The sequence below is a fragment of the Rattus rattus genome, chromosome 1, assembly GCF_011064425.1.
Source record: "Rattus rattus isolate New Zealand chromosome 1, Rrattus_CSIRO_v1, whole genome shotgun sequence".
Lineage (NCBI taxonomy): Eukaryota > Metazoa > Chordata > Mammalia > Rodentia > Muridae > Rattus > Rattus rattus.
The window spans coordinates 210054577-210076092 of record NC_046154.1 but is presented as its reverse complement, the minus strand read 5'-3'; the positions used below and the strand labels follow the sequence as shown (position 1 = coordinate 210076092).

General features: G+C 48.8%; 1 protein-coding gene across 2 annotated transcripts in view; it reads left to right on the top strand.

Moving 5' to 3' along the window:
• Snx31 (sorting nexin 31) overlaps positions 1-21516 on the top strand; it is a 54053-nt gene that overhangs the window by 2619 nt on the left and 29918 nt on the right. For both annotated transcript variants that reach the window (XM_032890824.1, XM_032890823.1), the window contains exons 3-7: positions 5827-5941; positions 7230-7294; positions 13812-13922; positions 15950-16040; positions 18752-18839. In XM_032890824.1, coding sequence (XP_032746715.1) covers positions 5827-5941; positions 7230-7294; positions 13812-13922; positions 15950-16040; positions 18752-18839 — 470 coding nt within the window. The remainder of the gene's footprint in view (positions 1-5826; positions 5942-7229; positions 7295-13811; positions 13923-15949; positions 16041-18751; positions 18840-21516) is intronic.

Here is a 21516-nt window from a genome sequence, read left to right as displayed (position 1 = left end):
CACACACATATTCACACACACAACACATACACTCACACACATTCATATACCACACACAATTACACAGATTCACTCACACATATGCACACACACACATACACACATTCACATACTACACAAGCCACACAAACAGACTCACACACACGCACACACGCATTCCCACACCAGGCTGAGGATGTGACTCACTCAGTAGGTAGAGCGCTTGCCCAGCACCTTTGATCCCTAGTTTTTGTAAAGCAGGCATAGTCCAAGATCATCCTCAGCTACACACCGAGTTCAAGGTCAGTCTAGAAAACAAACAAAGAGAAAAACTCAAACAGTAACGAGTGGGGGAACTATTTTTCTCTTCTGCACTTTCATGGAGGCTTTGAGGAGACTGAGGTGAACTCTCCAAGTCTTGGGATGCCAGTGGCTGCAATAAGCAAACCGAGACCTGTGAGAGGCCTATGTTGGTAAAACTGGGTCGTGGAGATGACTTTTGACTTTTGACAAAATTTACTCAGCTCATCAAATATTTCCCATCTCCCCCCTCCCGTCCCTGCCCCAGACTTCCTTCAACAAGAAACATGATTTCTTGAGGAACCTGTCCTTGCTGTAAAACCTGCTGGGTGGTATTCTGCTCCATGTCAGGCACTAGATTCTTTCTCCACCGTGCTCCTGGCCTCAGGGCGAGGGCTCTCCTCCATTCGGGCAGAAGGATGACTCAGGCAGTCCTGCTGTCTGAAGGCTGCTGTGACTAGAGATAATTAGGGAATGTCTGTGACATGTATGTACACACGGCAAAGAAGACAATTCCCTTTCTGGCATCACTCGGTGAGCTATCAGCTAACCAAGACACAACTACATGCAAAGAGGACAAAATTCTGCTTCACTGAATGGCAGCAGCAGGGGTGCAGAGTCAGTGCCCTGGTTGGTGGAGCAGCCCTGGCGATGAGGCGGGGGCCTTCTGAGTCTTCCACATTGCTGTGAGAATATTTGATACGGTCCCAGATGCAAGCTGGTCTGCAGGGGTGAGGTAGGCAAGAGGCAACGGAACAGGACGGGAGTTATTACGCTGCCTCTCAACTGATAATTGCCTGAGGGAGGACATGACCCTGTCACCTCCAGATCTTCTGATTTTCTGAAGGGAATCCAGAACATCATTTTTTAAAAGAGTTTAATTTTTGTAGTAACAATCTTAGTTTATAAAAAAGTACAACAGTTTCCACACACCAGTCATTCAATTTCCTCTACTCTTTTCTTTAAACTATTTCTAAGATTTATTTTTGAAAATGTTTTAAACGCATGTGAGTGTTTTGCCTGCTTGTATGTGAACTATGTGTGCACTCTACCCTCGGGTGTTAGAAGAGGGAGTCAAGTCCTCTGAAAATGGAGTTACAGACAGTTGTATGCTACTGTGTGGGTGATTGGAATCGAACCCAGTCCCTTGAGGATGACAGTCAGTGCTCCTAACTGCTAAGCCTCTCTCCAGCCTGGTGTCCTCTATGCGAACACTACTTTTAGTGTGTCCACTTGTTACAGTGATCCAGTCGGCGAGGATGTACTAATACGAACTGCGCCCATAATTTATTCAGACTTGATTAGTTTATGTCTAATATCCAGTTTCTGTCCAGGACCCAGGAGCATTCCCCCTCACGGTCATGTCTCCTTTAGCTCTCTGAGGATGCTAGTTCTCTCTGACTCTCCGTGGTTTTCATGACCCTGACAGCGTAGAGGGGTCTGGTCAGATCTTCTGTGGCTGTCCTTCCATTTGGAGACTTTGTTTCCACATGATGAAGAGTGAGTTGAGGTTTTGAGGGTGAGGGCCCCAGAGGTAACTAAAGACATTCTACTCACATCGCCTCAGATGTCTGCCAGGACATGGCTCTCCCTGCTGCTCTTGCCCATCTCATGGCTGAGGAGGTGAGGAGGCATCCATCTGGTTTTCCCACAGCACCCCTCCCCCATCCTCTGCCCTCCCAATCCTCCATAGAGTACTCTTTGGAAGGACATCGATGTGCACAATGTATCCTTAAGGAATGGGGATTTATGTTTTCTGTTCACACTCACTATCTGGAATTCTGCACAGAGACGGGCCTGTCCCCTCCTAGTCACTCAGTCAGTGATTTAGTTAGGTCGTCATGGGATGATGGGTATTTATGCTTTGGATTATGTATCGATGCTGCTTCATTATTGTTCCGGCTGTCTGAGCTTTGGCCACAGGACTGCTTCATTTGGTTCCCATGTCTCTTTTATGTTCAGCCATTGAACACTTCCACACTTTCTCCAAGGTGGTCGGGGCTCTGTCTTAGAATGAGGAATTCCTCTGTGGATCTGGGGTGGCTTTCAAGGAGGAATGAGGCCCAGGTCTGGGTGCAGGTGTGCTCGCTGCTGCTACAGTGTTGCTTCCAGGCCTGCCCTGCGAGCTGGGAGGGAGACACCACGTGCAGTAGCCCAGGCTTACATTATGTTCCTACACCTGTCCATTCCTATTAGTTCTTACTGCTGCAATAAAGGTTCTGACAGAAACAATGTAAGCAAGGAGGGGCCTTTTACCGCTCACATTTTCATAGGGCCCATCGTGCAGTGAGGACCAGAGGGGATGAGAGCATGCAGCCTGAGCCACAGTGGGTCTAACCCTCAGTGCCCACTCCTAGTGACCTACTGCTGCCGGCCAGATCCTATACCCACATGACCTCATGGAAATACTACCAGCTGGGGACCAAGTACTCAAATACAGGTGCCGGGGGTTGGGGGGGGGCATTGCACATCCAACCACACACCATTTGTATCTTTATTATGCTAAACAGGAGTTCTCAGTGAAGCCTTTACATGGGCCATTCTGGCCCCCTGCCCTTATCTAGAAATTCACTCCAGCAGCGAGGTATCTGACCCCACCTGCCTGCCTGCCACTCGCATAATTGTGCTTGAGTCTGTGTGCTACACAGTAGCATGAGAATTAGCTCATGTGGGCATGGAAAACGTTTTTGTCAACAGTACAGAGTGGATCTTTGTGCATTGGTCTTGTGGACCTCACACTCTTCTGTCCTGCCTGACGTCACTGCTCTCCCCCTCTCCCCACTCCTTCCAGGGAGGTGGTGTGCTGTGTTTGTAATGCAGCGAGGGTCTTCTGTCACGTGCTGTGTTCCATCCTGAGATTCTCCAGACTGCCTAAATGATTTTTAAAATATGTGCATGTATCAAGCTTGTGCTATGAAGCTGAGCATGCCTGGATGAGGGTGGAGCGCCGTGGAGTGACCGTGGAGCAGCGTGGATTGCTGTCGAGCGCCGTGGAGCGCCGTGCCCCAGGGGCATACGCTAGCACAGGAAACTTTTCTGCTCTCAAATGTGTGCTTTACCTATTCAGTACTCCCCTGTCCCACAGCTCTGTCGACAAGGGAGCTTTGTACTTATTTATATTTTTAGCCTTTTCAGATGGTCATATACTTGAATTCATTCCGTATTCACTTAGTAACATGCACAGAGGGTTCATCTGTATCCTTTTGTACCTAGATCTTTTCATGGATGAACAATATTCTATTGTAGGAAGGAGGTCACTATCTATCCAGATCTTGAAGGGCATCTTTGCAGTTTCCTGATAAAGCAGATTGGGGGGGGGGCAGTATTTGCTTTTTGAGACGGGATTTCCCTGTGTAGCTCTGGCTGTCTTGGAACTCACTTATACTGTAGACCAGGCTGGCCTTGAACTCAGAGATCTACCTGCCTCTGCCTCCTGAGTGCTGGCATTAAAGGCCTATGCTGCACTAACCAGTTTCAAGCAGATTTTTACAGACTTGTGTGTGTGTGTGTGTGTGTGTGTGTGTGTGTGTGTGTGTGTGTGTGTAGGCCGGAAGAGGCTGTCAGAGCCCCTGCTACTGGAGTTACAGGAAGTTGTGACCTGCCTGATGTGGTGCTAAGAAAGGAGCTCAGTCTCTTGGAAGAGCAGCAAGTGCTCTTAACAGCTGAGCACATGCCTTTGTGTGGATGAAGTCTTTAAAGGAGCTGAGTAAATTGTTTCAAGTATGATTGCTGGATTCTATAGTGAGACTATGCTCAACACCGTAAGAAATCACCAAACTGTCTTCTAACGTGGCAGCAATATTGTGTATTCTCTGCAGGCTATGCTTTTAAAATTTAAATCACAAAAGTAAATGCTGGCATCGAATATGGGTTCTCTAGGACCTGAACAACAGCCAAGCAATAAGCAGCAGGGGGCCATGGTTTGTTCAGTCAGACAGTTAATAACCTTTCTATATTCTGATCAACTTTTGGCCCATAGAAATTTCTCTGCCAATAGAGACGCTGTATACACGATCTGTCCAATAGCAACTTGCCATATGCCACTGTCCATCCAACACTTAGAATGTGGTTTGTAGGACTAATTTAAAATTTTTTATCTCGTTAAGTAATTGAAGTGTCATTTTACTTACAATGCAAGTGTAAATTTACTTACAAATTCCTCGTCACGAAAGCCATAGTTGTGTAATGTGGGGACCCTCATTTGTGTTCACTGCACCCACATGGGTGTCATGGTTCTAGATCCTTGGAACGCTTTTCCCCTTGACTAGGGCGGTGAGATGTCACCGAGGATTTTGAGCAAGGCAGTGGTGGCGATTCTACATTTTTGAAGTGTTACTTGAGATGCTGTGTTTGGAATAGGTAGGCGGTCACTAAGAGAAGCAGAGAGACCGCACAGAAGGCTGCTCTGAGAATCCAGGAGCAGGAAGCCAGTAGCTTGACCAGCTCAGAGAGAAGTGGTCAGGTTCTCCATGTGCTTTGAAGTTAGGGACCACGTGAATTTGCCAGATACACCCAGTGATCATGGCAAATGCGACTGAAGTTAAACAGAAGCTTACAGTCTTGTCTGTTTGTGGCCTCCTTTCTCTTGCATCTGGTTTTAGCTGGTTTCAGCTGGCTTCAGTCTTTAAGCCACAGGCTCTGGTAACAGTCAGGGGTCAGCCCCTCTGCCTCCCAGGTGCAATGCTAACATTTACTAAAATAATAATAATTTCCTTTACTAAAATAATAATAAAATTATCATCATCATCATCATCATCATCATCATCATCATCATCTCTCTGTGTGTGTCCCTGCATGAATGGTGTCTGTGGAGGTCAGTGGGCAGATCCTTCTGGAGCTGGACTCACAGGCAGTTGTGAGCTGCCCGCAAGGGTGATGGGAATAAATCTGAGTCCTCTGTAAGAGCACGTGAGTAGTCACTCACGTACCATCTCTCCAGCCCCTAAAAGTTATATGTCTTCCATAAAAGTGACTGCCACCACAGTCTTCGGGTCTGTGTGGTAGTAAGAGGGAAGGCCTGCCAGGCTTCACGTCAGCCTTCTAGGACATCCGTAATTAGCACCATCCCGTAGAGTCGACAGAAAGGGCACAGTTTAAGTTTAGGTGGCCACCTTGATTAGAGCAAAAGGAGCCAAGAAATGTGGCTCACAGCTTTAGTCTGACTTAGAAGGCATCTAAGGAGGAGCCCTGTGAGTTTGAGGTCAGCCTGGTCTATATAGCAAGTCCCAGAACAGTCAAGGCTACAAAGTGAGATAATTCAAAATATTTTTAAAAAAATGATCTGACTATAATCTCTGATCTTTCATATGAAATTTAAGGAAATGCATGCTATCGTGGCAATCTTATAGATATAGAAGGACTGGGTTAGTGCTCTGTGCTGTTACAGGGCAGCTGTGGAACACACCCTGGAAGCCTCTTCCCCTTCCTCTGGCCACCAACGAGATTCATGTTATGTTTCTGTCTAAACAAAGGGCTCTAAGACAAGGTTTTGTGTCTCATCAGCTCCTCCTTAGTGCCTCACACTGACTGTGTCTTCGCACCTTTCAGCTGAGACGGGTGTTTGGGAACTGCCTGCCCCCTTTCCCACCAAAGTACTATCTGGCAATGACTACCACTATGGCGGAGGAGAGGAGGGGCCAGCTGGAACGCTACCTGCAAAATGGTATGTATGGCTTGAACTCTGTTTTATAGCTTTATTGCAAGCTAAGTTCCTCGTCACAAAGGCCGTCAGACCATCAGCATCATCTAGTTTTAGGGTTTTACCATCATCCCAACAGGAGACTTCATGTCCATCGGCAGTGATGTCTGTAACTTTAATTTTTCAAACCCTAATTTTAATGATGGTTCTTGAAAGTTTTAACCTCCCTTCTAGCCCACCACACACCAGAAGTAGTGGGAAAGGAAGAGTGGGGGGTGGGCAGAGGAAGGCGAAGTGGACCTGTTTAGAAAGGTTCTTTGGAGCACCTCCTGTCTGTGTCTGGAAATCGGCAGTTCAGTTCACAGGTCAGCAGCAGCAGCTCGATCCACTCGCAAACACTTCACAGGTACACCATCAGTCCAGGGCAGTAGAGTTGGGATAACAAACAGGAATCAGCAATGGTGGCACTCCTAGCAGAGGCAGCCAGGCCTCAGCCTCAGCACAAGTCAGCAAGAGGGACCAGGGCCAACGGGAACGCCAGGAAAAGTTCTCGGCTGTGTCTCTCTCAGAGAAGCGAAGATCAGTCAAGACTCAAGACCAACAAGCATCTAGCTATGCGATCAAGCCAAGCTCAGCCTCCATCACTGTCCGTCGAGTCCTTTGTACACTCGCTTCAAACATCACGTGTCCCCCATGGTCTTGCCTCAGCATGTGAGTTTGTCTCAGCTGACACGACTGCCAATCAGCTCAAATCTGCAGAAGCAGCAAGAAACTACGGCAGGCACACAGCAGAAGGTTTTTTTGGTGCATTTCTCTTTATGGAATCCTGACGAATGGAGCTCCACTTGCAATGTAAGGTGGACATGTGTGTTGTTAGTAAAGAGACCTCCTACCATGTGATGAAACACACAATTAGTTCTTCGGGCCGACTTAAACGTTTCAGATTACCAAGTGTTTCACTGAAATGACTGTCTAGACCCGACCAGTGATATGTTTTTGCTTCTCGTAATGGTTCTATCGTTACCCCAGGGGGTAGTAAGGGGACTTCTGAGCAGCATGAGTGGCTTCAGGGGGTAGTAAGGGGACTTCTGAGCAGCATGGGTGGCTTCCTGGGGTGGGAGTCCTGAGTGGGCTGGATAGTCTCCTATTGCCAAGGCCACCTCAAGGGGGCAGATCTGTTGATGGTCTTGCGGTGAGAGCTCTCCTTATATCCCGGAAGGCCACACTGCTAGGGCAGGATCTCAGAGTTCTTGGGAGACGCGTTAGCAGACCTCAGCCTCTGCTCACTTACTCTGCTTCCCATGTCTTTCAGTAACCGCGGATCCCCGTGTGACAGGGAGTGACGTCTTCACTGAGTTTTTAACACTGGTGCAGCTGGTAAGCTTGTCTTCCTTACTGAAGCTGTCATTCCCTCTGCGGTCCGTCTGTCCTCCAGGCACACAGGCATGCCAGAACCTGGGTGAAGTGGAGTCCTTTCTAGTAGGCTGGAGGCTGCTTCCTGTTTGAATCCTACAGGGGGATGAAGTGTCTCAGACTTCGGTTTACAGCTTAAGCAGATGCCTTGCTCTGTAGCCTGAGTGCCTCACGTCCCCCTGCTTGTCCTAAGAAAGGGAGAGACTGAGCTGAAGTTTTAGCACTTGGATCCCCATACTAGGATGAGACCCAACAGCTGTAGCCAAGGTCCTCAAAAGCACCACAATGCAGACATTGGGGCAGCAGGCCACGCTGCCTGCTGCCTGCCTGTCTTCCTTACTCCATTGTTCACAGACAAGATCTAGCCTGAACAACATGGCCTAAGGCAGCCCTTTTCCAGGGACTCCTAAAGGAACCACAGGTCCCACACAGCATAGCCTGAAACTTTGGTAAGCCATTTGCTTAGCAAAGCTTTCGCTCCTTTGCACATGTGCAAGCATTTTTGTGCCTGTACTTGGGACCTAGACTGACCAGAAAGGGAATGGAATTATTATTGGATCAGACTCCTGCATTAATCATGTTCACACTGCTATGGCCAGAATATCTAACAGAAAGAAGGACTAACTGCTTCTGTGGATCAGGAGAGGGTTTCTGTCCATCAAGGTAGGGAGGGCTCAGCCTCAGGAGAGTGTGTTTGGAGAACAGCTGCTCATATCACTGCAGACAGGAAGCAGACGACACAGCGGAACCAGGGCTGGACTGTAAATTTCACAGGCTCGCCTCTAGTGGTAAGTCACATCTAAAAAGTCCATCACCTCCTGAAACGGGGCCCCCAAATGGGAAGCAAAAGTATAAAACACCAACCTGCCAGGGCCTCCTGTCAGCTCCAGACCACAGCATCAATCCCTAATAGGGAGAGGAATAATACCTTGATCAGAATCACAAAGACTCAAGGAAGATTTCTAAACACAGGGGTCCACGTATGTTCAAGTGTTAACTGACCTGGTCAAACAGAGAAACAGCTCTAGGGCCATCCGTGGTGCGGTGGTTTTACTTTGTAAGCACTCCTTTTCTTTCTTCATGATGGTGCAGATCTGGCATATGACAGGAACACTGTGCTGTCTGTCTGCCGCCCTTGTCCACACTCCCAGCGTCTGTCTGTCTGTCTCCCTCTCCTTTCATTGTTGATATAGCATTACTTAATACTGATTGTAGGATAATTCCTAAGAGTGTGCACAATGCTAAGGGACTGTCCTTTCTTCACAGCCCCTCTGCCAGGAAAACCCCTATTTTCAGTACATTTAGTCTTTCTGTACAATCCATGCATGTCCACAGATATGAATATACATTTTATTTTACAGTAAGCACATAGCAGATACACTTTCTTTTTTGAGACATTGTCTCACTGTGTTCGCCAGGTTGTTTCCCAGACCATTATGTAGTCTATGCTGGTCCAAAACTCTCGGCCTCCAAATGCTGGAATTATAGGCGTAGCACCAATGGCCTGACTTACAGGTCTTAAAACTTGCTGTTTAGAACTTAACATCTGGGTTTGAGAGATGACTCGGTGGTCAAGATCGATTATTCTATGCCACAAAACCCTGGTTAGGTTCACAGCACCCAGGTCAGATGGTGCACAGCTGCCCGGATCTCCAGCTCTAGCTGTGTCCTCTTCCGGCTGCTGCTTGCAGGGTCACACAATGCTTTTCCTCCTCTGCATTTCTTCTGATAGGCCACAGCCCAAGAGGGGCTGTCATTGAGTCACTGAAGTGGAGTAATTTCTGGATCTTGTATCTTATTTCTGAGCCCTTTCTCATTAATGCTCTGTCCTAAGACCAGCACAGTCTGGTGTGTGTAGCAGCAATGCATAAGCCAGTGTCTCTTACAGTGACCCAGCATTTCAAATGCTTCTGTCCTATCCTATCAACAGACCCAGACCCAGCCTGGTGATTGTGAGTCAGGTTTGGAAGGGAGGCCATGATGATTATTAGATTTTGATTTCTGTGACTCAGGACAATACCTTCAGACTCTTTAACTCCCTTCCCTCCCCCTCCTCCCTCCCCTCCCCTCCTCCCTCCCCTCCCCTCCTCCCTCCCCTTTCTCTTCTCTCTCCTCTTGCTTTCTCCAACCCATTCCCCCTCCATTTCCGAGTCCCCATTCTCCTTTCTTTTATACTCTTTGAGGCAGTGCTCACTGTATCACAGGCTGGCCTTGAACTTGTAATCTTCTTGCTTCTGCCTTCCAACTGCTGGGATAATGAGTGGCAACAACACTGGGTTTGTTTAGCCTCTTTACATATCAGTTTCTGCTACTGAAAATGGGGAGCAGAGTTCCTGCCTCTTGGAGCTGCTTTGAGCGTTAAATCAAAACTCACTGGAGGCACGGTGCTCCCTGGGGGGGTGGTGTTCGGGCACAGTATTGTGGCTGAAGTTAGACCCATTTCCTCTTCCGGGTCCTGCAGGAAGGCAGTCTTTAGTGCTCCCAGAGTGACCACATATCTCTTGTGATGGTCCCTGAGCTGTGCTCTTGGCTTGGCTGAACCCTGAGACAGCATAAGTAGAATGGATTGCTTCCTCTGCTTCCTGTGTCATGACCGAGTCCATTCCATTACGCTGAGGAGATTCTCAGAATGTCCTGGGATCAGGCCTGAGACTCTTTTCCAATTTTCAAAGACAGTTTTTCCTTTCAATGTTTTCACCTTAACTGCAGAAGGGGTGTAAGGCAGAGGAATCTTACGCCCAAAGGTGCGCGCCTCCCCCTCCTTCCTCAGGACGGAGGGCTGAATGAACCTAGGTCCTTTTGCTTGCTAGGCAAGCAGTCTGCCACTAAGCTAAATCCCCAACCCCTTGAAGGTGTCTTTAAGAGAGGTTTATATTGGGGTTAGGGATTTAGCTCCGTGGTAGAGCACTTGCCTAGCAAGCACAAGGCCCTGGGTTCGGTCCTCAGCTCCAAAAAAATAAAAAATAAAAAAAGAGAGAGGTTTATATTAAAAATTTGAAAAGGAAATTAAGTTTGAACTGGGAAGGTTGTCTTATTATGTACCGTGTCTTGTTTTATCTCACATGTTCTACATAAAACAAATATGTATCAAGGGATGGCTGTGCACCAGCCCTTCTCTAGAGGCATAGAGACACCAGTAAATGATGCCCAGGCTGGCTCGTGGACTCTGCTCCCTTGGGGTGACAGAAAATTCTCTAGGCATATAAATATGTGTCCTAGTCCCTGGGCTGCAGTGTGCCATGAATAGAGACTTAGATCAAGCACTCTGGCACATGGCCACAATGCCAGAGAGAGTTAGCAACCTGTCAAGATGCTTCTCCCCACAGCCCCGTCCCAGCATTGGTGGACCCTGCTGTTTCCAGCGATCTTATGCCCATTTACCTGAATGAAGTCCACACATACTGTTGTTTCTATGAGGTTATGATAGAGGGGGGATCATGGGTGCTGTCTTCGTTGGGGTTTTACTGCTGTGAACAGACACCGTGACCAAGGCAACTCTTATAAAGACAACATTTAATTGAGCTGGCTTACAGGTTCAGAGGTTCAGTCCATTATTACTAGGGTGGGAGCATGGTAACATCCAGGCAGGCATGGTGCAGGCAGAGTTGTGAGTTCTACATCTTCATCTGAAGGCTGCCAGTGGAAAACTGACTTCCAGGCAGCTAATACGAGGGTCTTAATGCCCATACCCACAGTGACACACCTATTCCAACAAGGCCACACCTTCTAATAGTGCCATTCCCCGGGCCGGGCATGTATAAACAAGCCATCACAGTTGGGAAGGTACTCTAAAGGTGAGGCTTAAGCTGGTCTTGAAGGTTTCCAGAGTGGGCATTATGGAGAGTACATATTATATATTCTCCAGCTCCCCTCTCATCGGGGGTAAGAACCACCAATAAATCTGGAGGTGCGTTTGTTGGGGCTCAGGGCTGGTACTTGTGAAAGGAAAGCAGCAGCTGATTCCATGGAGGGTGGGTCCACATCTCACCGACCCAGCAGCCCTCTGACTGGCGCCCTCTGGAGCCGGATCAGCAACACAGCGATGTCGTCAGTGCAGAAAAGAAGCGATGGCTGAGATGGCTGGGCTCTCGCAGTGAGATTGCCCCTCTGGGCTTCTGGAGGCTGAAGAGCCAAGATAAGCAGGGGTATGTGGATCTGCCAGACGGTGGAGGCGCTGAGAGAGAGAGAGAGAGAGAGAGAGAGAGAGAGAGAGAGGGAGAGAGAGAGAGAGAGAGGGGGAGGGAGGAGAGGAGGGAGGGAGGGAGGGAGGGAGGGAGGAGGAGGAGGGGAGGAGGGAGGGAGGAGGGAGGAGGAGGAGGGAGGGAGGAGAGGCAGGCACGAGGCAGCTTTGCTGCCTGGATGTTTGCACTGCAATCCACGTCGGTGCCTGCAGTCTGCTTAGTGCCAAATAATCACGTGGTCCCTTCAGGGCTCGGGAGCAGGGGAGAGCATGAAAAAGGTAGAAAGGTTCCATCGAGGACAGCAAAACCCCGGCTGCAAAAGTAAAAGAGGCTTTGACCCTATGTTTGGTGCGCTGGGCTCTGGGTACCCTCTTATTTCTCATTCTGTGAGGAAAGAGGTATTATCCTGGGTCGACATGCTTCTAGTAAGCAAAAGATCTGAATCCAAACCCACAGAGCCTGGATTTGGAGCCTCTGATCCTTCGTGTTGGTGTTTCTGGTGGATGCGGCTTCCAGGATGTAATCATCCTGGTTTGTGTATCTAAGATTCACTCCCCAACGGACCATGCCCTGGATTTTCGTTCCGTGTATGCTTTAGAAACAAAGGGATTTTGAAAAGGCAAAGCTAGAGTCTGTGGACTAAGGACGTCTTCATGTTCCTGCTTGGCAAACCTCAGTGTGCCTAGGAGCCTAAGTTTGAGGACAAAGGAGGCATTAAGAGAGGCTTCTGCGCCCCGGGAACTTCCTTATTTAGGCAGTTGACCCTACTAAGTTATTGTTGGGGACATTGGGAAGCCACAGTTCCCCCCTTTCCCAGGAGCCGTGGTGCCTCCATTTTGGGAAACCATGGGCCCCCATTTCCCCATAGAGAGACGATAGGGTGCGTTGTGGAAGCAGCAGAAGTGAGGCAGAGGTGAGGTCATGTCTGAGCTTTCTTAGATTCAGTACCTCAGGAATGGACACTGAAAATTTCTGCTTCTCCACTATACAGTTTCTGAGGTGCTGGGGATCAAACCTAGAGCTTTAATGCTTTCTAGATGAGAACGCTACCCACTGAGTGTCTGGAGCTTTCTTGACTCCTTTATTTAATATCTGTCAACACTAAGTGAAATCAGTGTGACTTTCTCCTCAATCCTACCTCTAACAACAGGGAAGCCATAATTGTAGTGCCTGGGTGTCTGCGATGAGTTCTGCTTCTGTTCCTCAATGTTCCCGAGTCCTCACCATAGCCCTCTGAGGTGGACGGCAGAGTTCTCCTTACAGTAGAACTGAAGGAATGAGGTATATAGCGGGAAGCAATTAGCCCAGGTTTACACAAGGTCATATGCCAGGGATAGCCAAATCTCACAAGATGTCCCAAAACAGTGGAGCTGAGAGAACTTCCAGGGCGCTAGAGACATGGAGGTGCTGGGATACAGACCCCGCAAACCTGACCCTAAGCGTCTCTTCCATTCAGCTCTTTCCCGGACATCTTTAGACATCTTTTTTGTACTGTGCTGGCAATAGTAAGGAAATTGTTTCCCCAGACTCTTCAACTCATTCTAGCAAACTGTGAAGCCCTCGTGTGAGTCGTGAGACCCTCCAGAGTTTGTAAAAAGCTGAGAAGAAAGGTGGGCAGCCTGAGCTTCCCAGGTTCTGCAGTGGGGCAGTCTTGCTGCACTGAGGCTTTCACTCACCGTGTCGTTTACGAATGCCAGGCAAATCGTACCAGCAGCGAGCTGAACTTCTGGGTGCCCATCTGGTGTTCTGGCTCCGGGAAGTTCAGCCAGGTATCATGGCACATGCCTTTAATCCTAGCACTCTGAAGGTAGAGGCAGGTGGATCTCAGTGAGTTCCAAGCCAGCCTGGTGTACAGAGAAAGTTCCAGGCCAGCTAGAGCTGCATAGTGAGACCCTGTCTTTAAAAGGTATGGGGATGAGGATGGAGTTGGCTGCTATGGGAAAAGCCTCACCCATCCAGTATGCCACAGAGCCAGACCTTTAGGGTACTTAGACACATCTAAAGTGAGTTAATTCAAGTTACCCAGCAAGATGTGGATGATTTTTATCAAAAGATTTTTTCCCCTCCAAAATGGATGCTGTTTGGAAGCAATTTAGACCTCACACTATTGCTCTGCCTTGACTCCTCTCCAGACCCCTCTTCACCTCTGCTCAGTCCCACCAAAGGACCTCCATTAAACCTCTGCACTGGGTATTGGCTCACTTCAGGCACCATCTCCCTGCACACAACAGGGATGGGCAGGGAGCTCTGGCCCTCTCCGTAATGGCCGTGGGAAGTGACGTCTGTGCTTTTATTTATAGCAAACACTGAACATCACCACCAAGAACGTTGCACTGGCTGTCTTTCTGCCTGACGGAAGGAGCATTAACGTGGAAGGTCTAACATCAGATACTGCTGAAAGGGTCCTCGAGGTAAGCTTTGCTTAGCCCCAGCTCCAGAAATGCAGAAGCAGTTCTTACCAGGCAGAGACTTGGATGTGGTGAGATTACCTCCCAGGAGTTCCTTGCCAATTATTTCACTCCATGGATGATCTATCTGCAGAGGTGCTGTATATACTCATCCCAAAAGGGAAAACTGACTGAGGAAGCCAAGGGATAGCCCATCCTCAGGGGCCTCCTCAATTTTATCCTTCCTGAGACCTCTGTGGGTTTTCCTAAGGTTGTGGCTACTTCCCCAGCATATACAGAGAGCTCTGTCTCAGAATGCTGCCTGTGTGAGAGCAGGAAGGAGGGCAGTGCCCAGCAGAGTCTGGAACAGCCATACCCAAGAGGGCAGGGGCAGTCCTGCCTGGCAGAGAGGGGCAGGGGATTTCTTGAAGACTCCCTAGAAGCCATGTCCAGAAGGTCTAATGCTGAGGTCCAAGGGCCTGACCTGAGTTTGAGTCATTTTGAGGATGACAAAGACCCTAGAGCATTCTCCCTGCTTCAGGTGTGGCCATCAAGCAGTTCTGCCTCCTTGGCCTTGTCACCCTGCCCCAGCCGTGCTGCAGGGGGATGCTGTCTTCCCAAGCCAAGCCTTAAACATGTAGGCTAGGTGGAGGAGAGCAGTGGCCCGTGGCCCCTGCTAAGGAAAACTGAATGGAGGTACATTTGTTTTTTGGAGTTTTTTTTTTGGGGGGGGTTGTAGTTGTTGTTTTGTGAGACCACATTTCAGTAGTAAGCATAAATCCCCAGATGTTGACATGAAAGCCTGTTTTCAAAGAGGACTATCCTGAACCTGGAGTTGGAGGTGTCCATGGAGCCACGGTTGTAGTAAGTTACACTTAAATGGTTTGCACTGGACCAGAGTCACAGCAAATCACACTTGACCGCGATAGGGCGCATCACAGAGAAGCAGGACACCAACACGCACACTTGTATTTGCCACTGAGTAGTGGGAAATGCCTTTTGCTGGGTGTGGACAGGAAGGCAAGCCCCTGGATGCCAGAACAGACGTTTGTGGAGAGTGCTGCCTCAGACTGTAAACTCTAGGACAGCCCAGGATACAGGTCCACCCTGAGCAGGACAACCAGCCTCAGGGGGCCCAGTTGGCACAGATTTTGCCTTTATTCACCCTGATTTTCTAGAACCAACATTTTGTTAGTTACTTCTCTCAATGCCCCAACAGAAACAGGTTCAGGGAGGACAGCTTTGGTTTTGTTCATGGTTTGGGAGGGTGCCCCATCATGGTGCAGCTCATGGTGACAGGGATGTACAGTGCAGCTCATGGTGACAGGGATGCGCAGGTCATGGTGACAGGGATGTATAGTGCAGCTCATGGTGACAGGGATGTATAGTGCAGCTCATGGTGACAGGGACGTGCAGCTCATGGTGACAGGGATGTACAGTGCAGCTCTTGGTGACAGGGATCGCGTGAGGTCATGGTGACAGGGATGCGGGGTCATGGTGACAGGGATGTACAGTGCAGCTCATGGTGACAGGGATGCACAGGTCATGGTGACAGGGATGCACAGGTCATGGTGACAGGGATGCAGCTCATGGTGACAGGGACGCGCAGCTCATGGTGACAGGGATGCACAGCTCATGGTGACAGGGACGCACAGCTCATGGTGACAGGGATGCGCAGCTCATGGTGACAGGGATGCACAGGTCATGGTGACAGGGATGCGCAGCTTTGACTCCTCACAGCCCAGAAGTGGAGCTGGCCTAGAACCTCTGAGCCCCAGCCCAGCGAATGTGCGATAGCATCATGGGCGAAAGTGTCGATCATCTCCAAATTCAGTGCTGCCTCCTGTGTGCCAAGAGTTCGTGAGCCTGTGGAGGCCACTTCAGATTCAACTGTAATAGGTACTGAGCCATTTTTAGATTCCAGCACGTTTCTTCGCATATCTGCTGGCCTGCAAAGGCATTCACCATTGGTGTGCACCAGACCCTTCCAGCCTGCCCCTGCAAGTATGGCTATTAGCCCAACTGTCCCCCTTTGCTTGTTCCTGGTTAAGGTGGTGGCACACAAACTTGGACTGCATCCAGAGCTGGTGGGCTACTTCGGCCTTTTTCTCATCCAGTGTTTCCCGGAGGGCAGGCTCTCTGGTAAGACGAAAAAGGGGGAACCCAGGAGTTGGAAAGGTATGAGCAGGGATTTGGCATTAGGGTGTGGAAAATACTCACAGAGGGACTGGCTACCCTTCAGGTTGAGGTCTCTACTGCTGTCTTCATCACTAGATCAAAGGCTTAAAGAATGTACCCAGGTGTAGTGGTGCTCACTGTTAATTCCAGCATTTGGAGGTGGAGGCAGAGAGATCTCAGTGAGTTCAAGGACAGCTGGATCTACATAAGGAATTCCAAGACACAGAGCCACACAGTGAGGCCCTGTCTTAAATGAACAGACTATTTGGAGAATAAAAGACTGTGTCATTGTTCAGAGACAATGTACCCCCAGAGAGGTATTGTGTCATTTCAACTTCATGTTACGGTGATATAATACCTGATAGAAACAACATAAGGAATTATTTATTGTTTTCCATGACAGGAAAGCAACAGGGGGCAAGGCAGAGCAGTTCCCATCATAGTAGATAGAGGGAAAAGCAGAGCAGTTCACACCGTGGTTGATAGGGGGCAGAGCAGTTCACACCATGATTGATAGGGAGCAGAGCAGTTCACACCATCCATAGCTGATGGGGCAGAGCAGTTCACACCATGGCTGATAGGGAGTAGAATAAAAGACTAGGGAGAGAAAAACAAACAAAACAAAGGAAAGACACATGGTAGAGGTCCACTTCCTCCAACTATTCCACCAAGGAATGAAGTGATGCATTAGGCTAGACCCTTTATGATGTGATTGTGTCTGGAAAAACACTCTCTCTCTCTCTCTCTCTCTCTCTCTCTCACACACACACACACACACACACACACACACACACACACACACACACACACACACATTGCTTTATTACAATCTCCTAGGCTTTATTAATGTAGTCAAGTTGATGAGATTACTCCTTCTTTCCTGACATAACACACACGCAGAGATTGGGGGGAGGGAAGGAGGGAGAGAAACAGAGACAGAGACAGAGAGACAGAGACCGTCACACACGATGTAGTCAGAACCTAAATCTAAGGGTGGGCCAATACCTGCACTTCTGGAGTCTTCTGGAGTCTACTGTGGTCCTAACCTCTGTGCCCCGTCACCTTCATCTATGGCTTAGTGACTAGCTATGCCATCGCCTCCTGGGTGATGGGGTGCTGGACTCCTGGTACCAAAACACACATCTCACAACCATACAGTGACTCTTTGTTAGGGAACATTCGCTGTAATACATGGATAATAAGTGAGTGCTTAGATTCTTTTTAAAAATTCCAACAATACAGAGAAAGAGGGCAGCCTCATGTGTCTTTTGCTCTCTTTCCACTGCAGTCTAGATGACACAAGGCCTTTAAAGTTGTGAAATTGTGTCAATTACCTTAAAGCTGGAGGTGGTTTGCAGTTAGAAACCAAAGGACTTGGGGTAGGCTGGACTCTAGAGGCTCATGGGTCCTGGCATGGTTTTGGGCACCTCTAGACCTATCTCTTTATCTGAACCCCAGGGTAAAACATCCTACCCAATGGGCTGGGATTTGATGAAAATAAAATATTAAATTTGGGGGGATAGATTTCAGAAAATTGAAAATACACACATGCAAGAGAATATTTTTGTTCCTCCCCACTCTTAATAATATTGCCTTACCTTATCATTTGAAAGCTGTTTGTAAACCGTGCGTGCTAATTACCTGAGCATGCTATTCCAGAAACAGACAAACACATTCGTGCCTTTCACGGTGTCAGAGTTTATGGAATGACACTAAATTCACAGGTGCAGCAGTTTGCTGGGTTATCCTGCCTGCTGGGGTCTTAATTACTAATACTTTCTGTTCCATATCTTAATTACTAATATTAGCTGTCCTACATCAGAGAACACAGTTGGTACGTCTCTGCGTTTGTCTATATGTGGTTTCCACAATGAGTACAGGTTAAAGAGAGTGCAGGAGAGCTCAGAGGCTTCAGAAGCCGGGATGGTACACTCAGACTGGTGGCGGGAAAGAAACTGTTGCTGTAGTGATCAGGCATCAGGAGAGACAGGGTTTCCAGTAAAGATGTAGTGTGTTGTGGAGAAGGAAGGACAGAACCAGTTCCAGAGCAGAAACAGAAGGTCCAGGTCCAAGTGGGTGAATAGGAAGGCGTGGCCAGGCAGACACATGTGTGGGCTCCATCAGCACGGGGAACTAGGTGTGCTGAAGGCTTACAACGTTAGCTGGAGGTTCTCTGGGGTTCCAGATGGCAGGTCGAGGCAGGGCCATGCCATCACATCGAGAAGAGGTGAGAAGAGGTGTTAATCACTTGATGGGATCCAGGAGAGGCAGTTCACCCTTTCCCTGGTCCGGGGTGTCCAAGAAGTTTTGGAGCCTTGTTTTCCTGTAATTTAATATACCTCTGTGCCCCTACAGTCTCAGTTCATCCTACTATGAAGAAGAAGTCATTTATCAGACTGTGATGGGTGTCTGATGAAGACAGATGGCGACAGGTGGTTTGTGTGTGTGTGTGTGTGTGTGTGTGTGTGTGTGTGTGTGTGTGTGTGTGTGTGTGTGTGTGTAGTCACCCTGACTTGCAGTCATTGTCTGTCCTCAAAAGGAAGAGAAACCACCAGCAAAAGGCTGTGCAATGGAGTCTCAGGGGCAAAGTGTGGCCTGGAAGAATAGCATTACACAGTGTGGGGTCATGCCGAGCAGGGCTGGCCTGATCTTCATGCTGCCTTCCCCCTCTCTAGTGGTGAAGAAGCTGGCTGATTTTGAGCTGCCTTACACTAGTCTTCAGAGTTCTGAAGTGGAAAACTGTAAAATCGGACTCAGAAAGTGGTGAGTACCTGTAGCATCAGGAGCCACGGTGGGTCAGACCTTGCCAGTCTCACCACAGCTCGAGACACAGGTGTGTGTGGGGGGATCGTGGGCTTGGAATAAAAACTGGCAGGACAGTCCCAAGTGTGGCTTGCTCTGGGCTGGATGACTAGCTATGGTAACTGAAGGAGTCTTGGAAATTACAAGCAGGTCTGGTGACTGTTGGACGGTGGTGCCTGGAACGCAGAGGTAGTGACTCAGGCGTTCACACTGAATTTGACCCATTGTGCTCGTGGCTCACTCTCCTAAGGCATGAGCCGGGGCCACCTACACTCCTAGATCATAAGGAAACAAGTGTCCCTGCAGAAAACGCTGTTATTTTCCTGGGAAGGGGAGTCCTACCAAGAACAAGGTCACAGGACAATCACAGGGCAAGGCGGCTTGCTTTGTCTGACAAGCTCAACCCCCAGTTATTTTGTGACTGTTGAATTGCTACTCAAGCTGGCTCTGTCCAGCTCGGTTTTTCTGTAATCTGAGGATACAGATGTTTTTAAAAAGACATCTTTGTATCTAGGGATAGTGATTTACTTGACCCAGTACTGTTATGCTGGGTCTAGTTTGTGGCTTTGAACTTTGAAGAGATAGTCCTGGCTACTCAGAAACTTTAGAGAACTCATTAAAACCTTGTGACTTGAAAGCTTGAGGAGGAGGAAAGAACCCTGCTTCCATTTAAGGGTTCAGACAATAACCCTGCTGGTGCTGCTTCCAATGCTGTGTGTCCGAGTGCGGCAGGTCCTAGAAGCAGAGGACACAAGCTAAGCTCCAGCTTGCCAAGTTTGGTGAGCTCCCCAAGCCTCAGTTTACGTGCTTGTAAAATGGAAGAATGGATTATTGTGAAGATTAAAGCAATTCCGAATACTGAATAAAACCTGGTCATGTTTGTGACTGTCATGTTGGTAAGAACAGTAAAGTCCCTGGGCTGAGACTTTTCAAGTTCACACGAGGGCTAGAGATCAAAAGAGTGTGGCCAGACTGCTTCCTCACACCTAGAAGCTTGCCTGCATTAGACGTTAGGCTGTGCTTCCGTCTTAAATAGGCAAATCTCATCTGCTTCGCTGCAAATGCAAGGTAAAGATCCACTGTAGTCACAAGCCAGCACCTCCATCCAACAGAAGGAAGAAAAGAGGCACACTGCTGGAGCTGGAGCTGAGGGAGATTTCCACAGGGGAACAACATGATAGAACACCCTGGTGCCTAGCGCCTCTCCAGAGGCAACAGAGGCAACAGAAAAGCCTGCTCCAAGCTGCATGATTCTAAAGGGTGGGCCTGGCTGGGTTTGAAGGATTTGTCTACATCCAGGACTTCTCTGAGTGTCTCTCTAGTGATTATATGGCTCCTTCTAGATCAGAGAGAGGGGTGTTGACCTTGTCAGCTCAGGGCCCCGCCCCTAAAGGTGTCTCGGGGCTGTCCAACTGTGATGTAATTCTCAGCCACACAGGGGCTTCTGAGGTGTGTGGACATTAGCTGAGGAGGTTAGTCGGAATGTTTCGGTTGCTTTTCTCCCCCAGACTGAGTGGGCCCTTCTGATCCTGTTTCCATCCTTTCCTGGGTCAGATCCAGTTCTCAGTGTGGTCACGCTGTTCCGTGTGCTGTAGCTGCTCACCTCTGTCGTCTCAGCTGAACATCACCTATATCTCCTCTCTTTTCTGTCCATTCTCAGAGCGCCACTGTGCTTGCACACAACAAATCTGTTTATCTTGGTGGTTCTGATCCAACAGATAGGCACGGATCCCCCGATGTATGCAAGTCACTCCCCTGAACCCAGAAGGATGCCCTTCTTATGCTTGAGGGCTGGAGCCTCCATAGCTGGTGTCAAAACAAGTTGATCAAAGCAGTGACTGGGATAAGTTTAAGGCACTGATGAAGCACAGGAGGAGGAGTGTTAGCACAGGCTGGGGAGCAGGGCCCAGGGAAGAGGTGTCTGCAGAGCAGGCTTTCAAAGAAAGGAGGGTGTTGAGGAGGGGTGCGACCTTGTAGGAAAGAGGGGAGGAGGAGAAGGGGGAGGGAAACATAGCTGAAATGTAGAGTTGCTGTGGGGGTGGTAAGAGATACAGGGGAAATGAACAGAGAAGGGAGCCACAAAGTGCCTCAGACATGAGCAGGAGAATTGATCCAGTCCCCATAACCAGAGAGCTGAAGGGCCGCTCAGTAAAAGTCACCAGGAGGAACATGAAGCAGGAGGAAGGATCAGAAGCCTGGGGTGGGGATGCTTCCTGAGCAGCTCTAGAGGCAGAAGGGCATGGCCAGGTGCAGGGTGCTGAATATGGATGGGCAGGTGCAGGACAGGTGGACAGGGCAGGTGCAGGGTAGGTGGACAGGGCAGGTGGACAGGGCAGGTAGACAGGGCAGGTGTTATGCAGTGGGAAACAAGAATACACATCATTTTCCTAAAGCTCTATGTGTGTGTGTGTGTGTGTGTGTGTGTGTGTGTGTGTGTGTGTGTGTGTTGTGTGTGCGCGTGAGAGAGAGATCTTTACTCTAGAGCCCACCAGGGAAAAAACTCACCATATGGAGAAAACAGGACACAGAAGGGATAAAAGAAGAAATCAAAGGCTAGGCAAGTAGAGTGGTATAGTTTTATGAGAGGAGACCCAGTTCCCAGAGTGAAGACCATTGCTTTCCAGAACATCTGACTGTG